This window comes from Sciurus vulgaris (genome assembly GCF_902686455.1).
Source record: "Sciurus vulgaris genome assembly, chromosome: 7".
Taxonomy (NCBI): domain Eukaryota; kingdom Metazoa; phylum Chordata; class Mammalia; order Rodentia; family Sciuridae; genus Sciurus; species Sciurus vulgaris.
The window spans coordinates 27,925,923-27,936,327 of NC_136467.1; the positions used below are offsets into that span (position 1 = coordinate 27,925,923).

At 47.3% G+C, this 10,405-nt stretch overlaps 1 protein-coding gene across 1 annotated transcript; it reads left to right on the forward strand.

Moving 5' to 3' along the window:
* Positions 1-5,812: 5,812 nt before the first annotated feature.
* Positions 5,813-6,631, forward strand: OLIG3 (oligodendrocyte transcription factor 3; the record flags this gene model as incomplete). The annotated part of the gene is made up of 1 exon (XM_079148229.1): positions 5,813-6,631. One exon carries the CDS (start codon positions 5,813-5,815, stop codon positions 6,629-6,631), a length of 819 nt encoding a protein of 272 aa, XP_079004355.1.
* Positions 6,632-10,405: the final 3,774 nt, after the last annotated feature.

The following is a 10,405-nucleotide window of genomic DNA, read 5'->3' on the forward strand; positions in this document are numbered from 1 at the left end:
TCAGAACATTTCAAATTTAACTTTATTTAGAAACAGGTATGTGATATGTCTTCTTGTGTCTTCATAAGATAGTATTTGAAAAATAATTTATTTTAATTTATAACACAAAGCCTTTACATAAATATTTTAATGTATTTGATTGTAAAAATATACATGTAAGTTCAGAACTTACAAGTATAGGTACCTATAAAATAATATGATAAAAGACCAATGCAATACATTGTCGTCATAATTGTAACACCTCTGCTCCTCTGTACTATGATTATATTCTAATCTCTTTGTGTTATTTATTTATAGTATTTGTATATAAACAAAATATTACTGAACACAAAATGAATATGCTACTTGAGATAATTATCTCTAAAATAAAACTAAATTTCTTAAGTATTTCATCAAAAATTATGGAAATGTATGTTCAATTTAATTATCTAATAGACTACACCAAAGAGGTGATCCATTAACCTTCAAAAATAAAAAGCAAAATTGAGTATTCTCTGCTACTTTTACATTAATACATCAAATTTTATACAGTGGCTTACCATCAATTCATAAAGAAGTAAATTAATATCAATAAAATATTATTAAGAAATCATCTGCTTAGTGATTTTAAAAGTATTATTATTAATGAAGCCACATATCCAAAATGTCAGGGCACATGCCAAGAATGTGTGTATAAGTATGCAACTTTTAATAGAACTCATCAATTTATGTGATTGATCACCAGTGACATTCAAATCAGTCTAAATTTTCCAATCTTGAGGAAAAAATGTTTCGAATTTATAAGCTTTGTATAAAGAAAAACTCAGTTGAAGTTTTGGCAATTGAGCAGATGTTAGCAGAAAGAAAAAAAATAAAAGAATACTGAAGTATGCTCACTAATTGAGCAAAATCCTATAAATGAAGCCCAGAAGTTCATATCTCCTTTGACTTTAGTGAGTCTTTAAATAATTATAATGAATCTGTAAGTTCTAGGCGGCCTTGCTGCTTATGCATCATTAAAATCAAGCTTCTGGTTGTGCCAGTGTATTAACTTGTCTGTATATTCACATAATTAGCACCTCATCATTTCATGTGATTCTGGCACTTGGTCTCATCCTCCATCTCACATCCAACGATACAGAGTAGTCACTACTGCCTCATCAAATTTTTGTCTTTCAACTTGTGCTATTTTCCTTGTATGAAAATGAGATTTTAAACAAGGTGAGGAGAAAGACGGAGCGAGTCAGTGAGTTTTCCAGATATTATTCAAAATTTGGGATAACCCAGAAAACTAAAAGGCTTTACTCAGTCTAGATTCATCCTCTCGGAGACCCTTGTAGCACCTATGTAGCCGCTGGAATTTTGACTTGAGTATCTTGGAATAAAGGAGCTCAGGGTTCAGTACCCTACCCACACTCCCCCACCCCGGAGGGATTGTTACAAAAGGAGATAATTCCTGCCTGGCTGAGATTTATTTTGATTTGAATATTTTTAAAGATGTGCTCTTTATTTTCTTTCTTTGAACTGGCTTTTCTGATCAACCTAATAACAGTCTGGTCATAGAACCGCACCCCTTTATTGCTGTGAAGTTATTGCTTTCCTGAGCCAAAGAAAACACTTTTTGAGAAGTTCTTCAGTCCGGTCAACTAGTTTTTAGATGACTCTTTGGTTGCACATGACGGAACTTGTATAGAAATACTTGGGTTTCCCTTTTTTCTTCTTTTTTTTTTTGTATTGGAAAGGGGTTGGGTTGAAAGGTGAAGCTCAAAGGGTAGTCTCCTGCCTTGTCCAAAGTTTCTGCCCGTCAAGTTCGTGGTTTTGATCAGCGAGAGGAGCCCGTGGTCGTTGTGGATTGACTTGCTTCTAACAGTAGCCTCCTGGCAGGTCAGCCAAGGCGACATTTGCCGCTGGACTCTTGCAGGGTGTGGGGGCGGGGTGGGGGTTCGCTCCTGAGCCAAAATCGCAGCGGCCTCAGGCAGAGCAGACAGATGCTGGAGAGGAACTCGGTTGCTGGAGCTGCGGAGCGGTGGGTGTCGGGCACCAAGCTGCACGCACTGGGCATCGGGTAAGGGACGGTCGCTGGTGGTCTGGTGGGAGGCAGAGGGAGGTGCTGGGAAGATTCAAAAAGCTCTGGAGTTCGCGATCCCGGAAAAGCTGAAGCGGCCCAGCCTGGAGCTACAGAGCTGAGGCTGTGAGCCCAGGACCCGCGGGGACCTCGGGGCTACTCTTCCAAACCTGTCCCCGCGGCAAATCGCTGCTTTCAAGGGTCTTACGCAGGTTAGTAAACTCCCAAAGTCGGGACGGGCGAGGCTGAAAGCAGCCGCACCTGTTGCTAGAGACGACCCCCGCCTCCGCGCGGCCGCCCTCCCTTGCCGCTAGGGCGCGGGGTGTGGCCCCAGAGAACTGAGCCCCGCGCGGCAGCCAGGTCGCTAGCCCCAGCTCCTTGCCGGTCTGAGCACTCTGCATCGGCCCCCTGGCCATGGCCAAGGTCACGGCGCCTCTCTGGCTGAGGCCCCTTTGGGCAGCTGCAGCCATGGCCCAACAGTATCCACTTTGCTCTCCCCTTCCTGCACACGCCCCAATGGGAAATGGCAGAGAGAGACAGTCCTCAGAAAGAAATCCGTTTGAGCTTCGGGCTTGCTCCTTTTTTTGTGTTCAGGGCTTATGCAGAGGGCCTGAGCCCGGGTTACCGGTGAATCCTCCGAGTCAAAAGCAACTCAGCAAGGCAAGATGCTTTTGGTGCCTCCGCGCTTTGGACCCTGACCACTATCAACCCATTTCATGGCGAGCAAAGTTGTTTCACCTTTACTCCTTCGTCCTTTTCTAATTGTTAATCTCTTCAACGGAGGACTCCAAAAAGTCCTCACCAAAAGTGCTTATCTGGCTGGGGTCACCCAACACTCTCACATCGTGGCTTTAGGAAAAGCAGAGGGAGTCCAGAGAGCGGAGAGCGCGCGACAAGTCGCCAGGGTTCGGTGATGGACACAGTAGATCTTCCATTTCAGGCACCATTATGTTTTTGAAACTAAAAACCTGGTCTGGGGTCCCTTGTTCGGGTAAACGCTCCGGCGCTTCTTCCTGACCTAGTGCAGACCTTGTCCTGGCTGGTCGCGGTCCACCGAAGTCCCTTCCACGGAAAGGCCCGGCTGAGGGAAACAGGCTTCTGGATTAGACTCCCACACTCACTGTGGAGCCCTGCAAGTGAAAGGCTTAGCTTGTATTTCTAGGTCTGCTCTCCCACTCCTCCTTTTTCCCCCCTCTCCGCTTTCTTTATTAACCTGAAGACACTTTAAACTTTATTTCGTATTGTCCATTGAGGAATTAAAAACTTTTTGAAAAAAGTTAATATGCCTTGGAAAAGCATGTGTTTTTACTCCTTCGTTTGAAATCGGTCTGCTTCTATTTAGACTTTGCTACTTTGAAATCAAAGCTCAGGCTCAGTATTTTCAGTTTCAGCATGGAAAAGACAAACTAGGATACCCAAAGGTCAGGAAAGTGACTCACAAGGACCACAGGGGCTGAGGGAGTTTACTGGCTCCCCGTGTGCAAAGGGCTTTTCCTCCAGTAAAAGGCTCCCCCGCCCCCACAACCACTTGATTTTCAGAAGAGCTGCAAAGGGCTGTGGTTGGAACTCATTTCCCCAGCTTCTGTCCATCACCTGGGACTACAGATGTTCTTTTTGGGCCCCTTTCTGCATAAGGGATGCGTGAGATGTCACTACCTTAACTGAGACGAACAAGTGTGGTGGATTGGGAAACATTTCTTTTACTTGGAAGTTAGAAGTGAGATTCCACACTCCATGGAATTTTCTGGATCCTTCCACTGAAGTGGAAGCAGAAGAGGTTTGTGTTCAGTTTTAGAGGGCATTGATGGACTGACTTTGGAGGGGGGTTGTTGACTATTTTCTCTTACAGGAAAGCAGTTTTGGTGTAGAGAAAGCATCCATTCCAAAGTCGCATCTCCCCATCCGCTGGTAGTGCCAGGGCTACATTCACAACCTGACTGTGTGCCAGTAAGGCACAGCCTTGTAGAACGTGCAAACTCCGGACCTGGGCACACACCTTTCTTCTTTGACCGCTCTATTTGTGTCATTGGAGGGTGGAGACTTCTCTTCTGGCTCTCACAGTGACTCTGAGCCGTAGAGGCCCTAAGTGCCTATAGTTCGGGTCTTGATTTTGTTTCCTGCTTTCAGTGGCGACACTGCCGTAACCAAGTGTCTGTCCTAGGTTCCTCCAAGCCTGCCCGTGGCGATGACCAGGTTTTCCTGGAGACCACCCTGGGACTCCCTTCGTTGGGGGGGGGGATTTGTCTCCTTTCCCCTTGCACTGCTTAGTCCAAGTCTTGCTCGAAAAAAGGAAAAAAAAAAAAAAAAAAGCAAAGGGAAAGGATAACCTGTGCCCACTTATGCACTCGCACTGAATACTCCAAATTCCAGGCCTTCTCTTTATCCTCAGAAACTGCTCTGGACCGCAGTGCCTATGCAGTACGCGCTAGGGCTTCTCCAGGTCCTTTCAGTGTCCGACCCCCAGCCAACACACGCGCCAAACTGCTTTACTATTGGACCCCGAGCTCCTACTTTCCCCTTCCCTCCGGTGTGGGGCCAGCGGAGAGGATCCACCCAGAGGCTCTCCGCTTGCCCGCACCTCCGGCTTCGGGCGGGAAGTGCCCAGCATCTTTCTCTAGCGGCAGAGCCGAAACCGCATTTCCGGGGCTCATGGGGATCTTTCCAATCCCGAACTCAGTCCCTGCTCCATCCGCTCCTTTTCCTCCCTCTCCCTCCCACCCCAGATTGCTTTTCTTGTAATTCAGGGGTTTTACCCCTCGTTCCAGATCTAAGAAGTTGAAGAATTGTACAAAATTAACATTATTTCGTTCATCTATTTTTTTTTTTTAAACGAAAACCTTAGAAAAAGACTTCTCCCCACAACAACGTCAGGGCTCCATCACCAAATATGGACATCTCTTTGAAACCACACCAGAGGGGCCCAAAATATACCAAATTAACAGAATTTCTGTGTTTAGGAAAGGAGACCTAATGAAGAAAAAACTCAGCGAACCTGGGCATGCATCCTTTCTCTACTCCCAGCCCCGCTGGTTGAATCTGCCCTTCATCTGCACTTCTGTCCCTCAAATCTTTCCATTTGGAACCTAATTTTGCCTACATTTCCCTAAACTTGAGAGCAGCGATGAAAGGAAGTAGAGAAAATGTTTCAATTCATCTCTCCAAAGCCAGAGGAATCTGCACTAACGGTCTGGCCAGCTTCTCTTCCCTTTCTTCGTTTCCTTAAGTGTAAGATTTGGTTAGGGAAATTGGGAAAAGGGGTGGGGTGGAAGAAAGTTTAAAAAAAAATCAGAAAGGTTTGAGCTGGAGCGGTGAGTGTGTCAATCAGAGGGTTTTGTGCCTGGGGGCTCCTAGCGGTTTGGAGCAGAGGTGTCCCTGGGCGGCCCCACAATGAATATGAATAGGAATCCTTGCTAAATGGGACAGCAAAGCGCACCGCCCTGAATGATGGCACGTCATCTTAACCAGTCCAGGATAGATAGGAGGGCTCCTTTTGTCTCTTTTCTCCTCCGCAGCTCTATAAAAGCCCCTCTTTTTCAGCATGAGGTTAGTTCAAGCACACACCAACTAGCTGTCCAGGAAACAGCCCAACCAGAGAGAGGGGCGCGGGGAGGGAGAGAGGCGGGGCAAGGCAGTGCCTCCTCTTTTCTTCTCAAGTCTTGCTACTGAGAAGTGGGTTGTTGGGCTGTGCGGATTTTTTAATAGTCAAGATTCTCTTTCATTTCCCGCCTAAAGCCTCCCCCACGGTAGGGCCGCATTCCCTGTAATAAAATGAATTCTGATTCGAGCTCTGTCTCCAGCAGAGCTTCATCTCCGGACATGGATGAGATGTACCTGAGGGACCACCACCACCGCCACCACCACCACCAGGAGAGTCGTCTCAACTCAGTTTCGTCCACACAGGGCGATATAGTGCAGAAGATGCCTGGGGAAAGTCTCTCGCGGGCTGGCGCTAAGGCCGCGGGAGAGAGCAGCAAATACAAAATCAAGAAGCAGCTGTCGGAGCAGGACCTACAGCAGCTACGGCTGAAGATCAACGGACGCGAGCGCAAGAGGATGCACGACCTGAATCTCGCCATGGACGGGCTGCGCGAGGTCATGCCCTACGCGCACGGTCCCTCGGTGCGCAAGCTCTCCAAGATTGCCACTCTTCTGCTAGCCAGAAACTACATCCTCATGCTCACCAGCTCCCTGGAGGAGATGAAGAGGTTGGTTGGCGAGATCTATGGTGGCCACCACTCGGCCTTCCACTGCGGGACTGTGGGGCACTCGGCCGGACACCCGGCGCACGCAGCCAACACTGTGCACCCAGTGCACCCCATCCTGGGCGGCGCGCTCTCATCCGGTAATGCCTCGTCGCCGCTGTCCGCCGCCTCACTGCCCACCATCGGTACCATTCGGCCTCCCCACTCGCTGCTCAAGGCGCCCTCCACGCCGCCCGCGCTGCAGCTGGGCAGCGGCTTCCAGCACTGGGCCGGGCTGCCCTGCCCCTGCACCATCTGCCAGATGCCGCCGCCACCGCACCTGTCCGCTCTCTCCACGGCCAACATGGCCCGGCTGTCTGCCGAGTCCAAGGACTTGCTTAAGTGAGCAGCGGGCCGGCCCGGCTGCTGAGGATGAGGAGAGAGCGGCGGGAGGGGCCGCGGTGCCGGGCCGGGAGGGAAGGGGGAGGCTAGGCGCTCGACCGCCCGAGGGCGGGCGCGGGGCCCCTCGGCCTCCCACCCCGTCTGAGAGATTTCAGATCCCACTTGACCCCCGGGGAGAAAAGACCAAAACCAAACTACAATTTCTAGGTGGTAGCAAAGGGGGACTCGAATCAGACGTCGTGTTTTGCATGCATGCTTCTTTTCCCATGCCGCGCCAGTATTCCTCACTGCCATATGCTCTTGTCAAAACTGCATTTGTTGTATAAAGACGGGATCGGTGTAGTGAAAAAAGTTGCGAAGGAACTTTCGATTTGACTTTCTCTGGCTTTGTTCTCACCTTGGAAAAAAAAATGGTCATCCTTTCTGTGCGAAACAAATGTAAATATTTCCTTGAGATGGATGCAATTATGAGTCTCTCTGTCCTCCTCACCATAGTTTTTCTAGAGACAATGGAGAAAAAGAGGGCGAGAGAGAGAAGGAGAGAGAGAGAGATAAAGGTGTGTATCTCAAGACCCAAGTGTTGAATCTCAGCTCCCGTCCAGGGCATGACAACCTGCTACGTGGGTTTTCCTCTCGACGCAGTGTAGGTCAAAAGAATGCATGCACGCTTCTAAATGAATCTTGTCTAACATGTTGTGCAGGCCATGATGCCATTTTCCTTGTAACAAGGATTTATTAGTGAATTATCTGAAGTACTCCATATATCTGTCTGTGGTTGTATGAAATGAAAAAGGGGGCAGAGTGCAAAGACCCACACTCACGCACACGCGCTTCTTCCCCCACCCCACGCCCTTCAAACTTCATTCCAAACCTTCCTCTGCTGTTGTTGGGACCCTCGATCGCCAGCTTGGGTTCCCCCTAGTAACTTGCCCCACCCCCCTTGCTCAGTTATTCTGCATGCGGGGTCGGCTCTCTCTATTATCAGCTTTGAAAACTTATTGTGGTTTGGGGGAGGGGTGCCATTTTTATTTCCTGAACATTTGCTTGAAATATTTTGTTAGGGCCTCAAAGACAATACCTGTCTTTATTTTTTATATATTCTTGATAACTATGATATATTTATTAATAACCAGTGTTTCTGGATGAGATTTCAAATAAAAAAGAACCTTAAATCCTGGTTTTGACTTTGCCTAAAATCTTAGAAGACGGAGTTAGTGGGATAGTGTGGGTCCAGTTAGGTGTGTCTGGGTGTGGGTCAGGGATTTGGGTGGGGACCGGGTGTGAAGATTTTTGTTCCCCCTGGTATATTACACATAAAGGATGGGTAAGTTGATGCTAATTATTGCAGCTGAATGTCCTTTATATGGGGCACTGTCCATATTAGTAGTCTGGTGCTACTGGAGCTCCTTATTTCTCTGCTGTCATCAGACCCCCATAAACTCAGAAATAGAATTTTTTTCAAAAAAAAAAAAAGCAATCTGGAAACACAAAGTGACAGGAAATGAGAGGCTTGGAATGGTGACTACCCTGGGTGTGTTGGCAACAGACAAAAATGAAGCAGTAAGTTAACTTCTCTTTTACTTTAAATTAACCTTGTGATCTCTTCTCACCCATGTTAAAGTCCAGTGTATGTTTAAAAAGTCAACAAAGAATGATCTTAGAAAATAATCATTCACAAGCCTGCCTGCCTGCCCCCTCCGCAGCATGCCCTGCAGAGAAAGAGATTGCTGCTCTGCTTTGTAAGGTGAGCTCTGGGAGGAGGCAAAGCACTGCCCAAGATGCTCAGCATCTTGCAGATTTATAGGGAGAATTTTCCTTTTTTCCCCTCGCTCAGAAGATTGCTTATCTGATTAACCATGAACACTGGGCATCTTCAGTTTAAATGTCACTTAAAACGAGGGTCATTTTAATCATTTACTCTCTTCTCCATCATCTCCTATTCCCAATAACAGTTCCAAATAGATTGTTTACAGAAGAGTAAGTAATCCAGCAGAGGATTTTATTTCTTTTAAAAGAACAAGAAATTAATCTCTACTGATAACTCCCACAGCACATGCTGATATTTCCCACTGAGAAAAATAGAACCCTGATGAAAATATATACTTGGAATTTATTTCTGAATTAGGTGAAATATCATCTCAACATTGATTGAGGCCTGTGGTCTCTTTCCAGGATCCAGTCAGGAGAGTGCATCTAGGAAGCATTTACCCTTCCCTTCCTGGGTCCCTACTGCCTCCTGTCCAGTGCTGCCCTTCTCTGGGAGGATACCTTTGTGGGTCCTCCTTCAATCCAACTCATTCTCCTCCATTCCTTTTTCCTCTTTCACTACTATCAGACCGCTGACCAAAGAGAAAGACCAAAGTGAGAGTCTGAGCAGAAGGTACTTGTTTCCACTGATTTTAGGCAGACAAATGGGGGAATAATCATCTGTTTCCCAAGTGTGATTCATTTCTCTGGGTGAGGAAAGAATAAATCCCTGTTGAGGATTTATTTGAAACCAACACAAGGCAGCCCTCCAGCCTTTCGCCGAGTTTATTATTTAGAAAGGGGAGGGGAGGGAAAGTTTCATCAATCAGGAAAACGACTTTGTCCTGAGTCACTTGCTTCCTTTGAGTCCTATTTCCAAGTCCTAGTTCCAAAGAAAGACTCAGTGCCTTACTGGGCCAGGGGTGTGCTTCTCTTTTTCTACAGCCCAGGCTTAACCTGGGGACTAGAAAGGAGTAAGGCCACACTCAGCACCAGGGAGTATTGGCTTTGAGGGTTTCTGGGACAGGAATCCCTTGCATTGCTTCCAGTGGTTAATTTAAAGAGCTGCGAGGTCCACTCTCATGAGGAACTAAACTAAAAGGAACCACAAGTCCAGGTAACTGCACCTGAAATCAGCCACTGGGAGGGGAAATTGCCAGCTCCTTCCAACCCTTAGGAGATCCCCAACCACCCCCATCGCCTTGAGCTCTTTTCTGGGCTATGGGAATTCCTTAGGCCTGGAGATGGGGAGAGAGAATTTCTTTAAGAATTGTACAGGACACAGAGAGAAAGGCAATTTGGGAGCCAGGTCTTCCAAAAGTTTCTGATTTGTTGGGAAGAAAACCACCATCACTGGTCTTTTGAGAGGGTCTTACGTTGGTGGCAGGGCTATTTCCCTGGGGATGTAAATTTGCCGGCAGACCCTTACTTTCATTGCTTTGAGGGTTACATTCTCGAATTATCAACAAGACTCTGTAACCACGAGGGTGAAAATGGTGCTTGGCCAGAATTTTTTCTTGGTAAATTTATCCGTTTCTAGAAAGTTTAAAGTAGTTTTTAATCCAATCTAGAAATCCAGGAGCCTTTCATTCCGGATTAAATGTTTTACACTTGAAAGGATAACTGAAAGCCCTCGTGGGCGGAGATACCTCCAGAAGCCCACGCTAAAAACCACTTGGCTTCTTCCCAGACTGGTGACCGAACTTTAAGGGCTCAAGAAAGTCATTCATGTAAAGGGAAAGTGCAACGGACGTTGGTTTGGCCCACCAGATCTTTGTTACTAGGGACGTCCCCTCTATCTGTGTTCTGGGGCCTTGGGCTCTGGTCACCCAAAAAGGCAGAGAGGTGCGGTCAGAGCGGGCGAAGTCCAAGTTTCCTGGGTCCTACAACAGGAAGCTTATATCCCCTCAAACTCCCCCCCTCCCCCCCCAAGCTGCCGAGCGGAACAAGGTTTTGCGCCTCCACGGATGCCCTCAGTAGAAATTGCAAAACCCTCTACCTCGGGGAGGGCGGTGGATACCCTAATCACCTC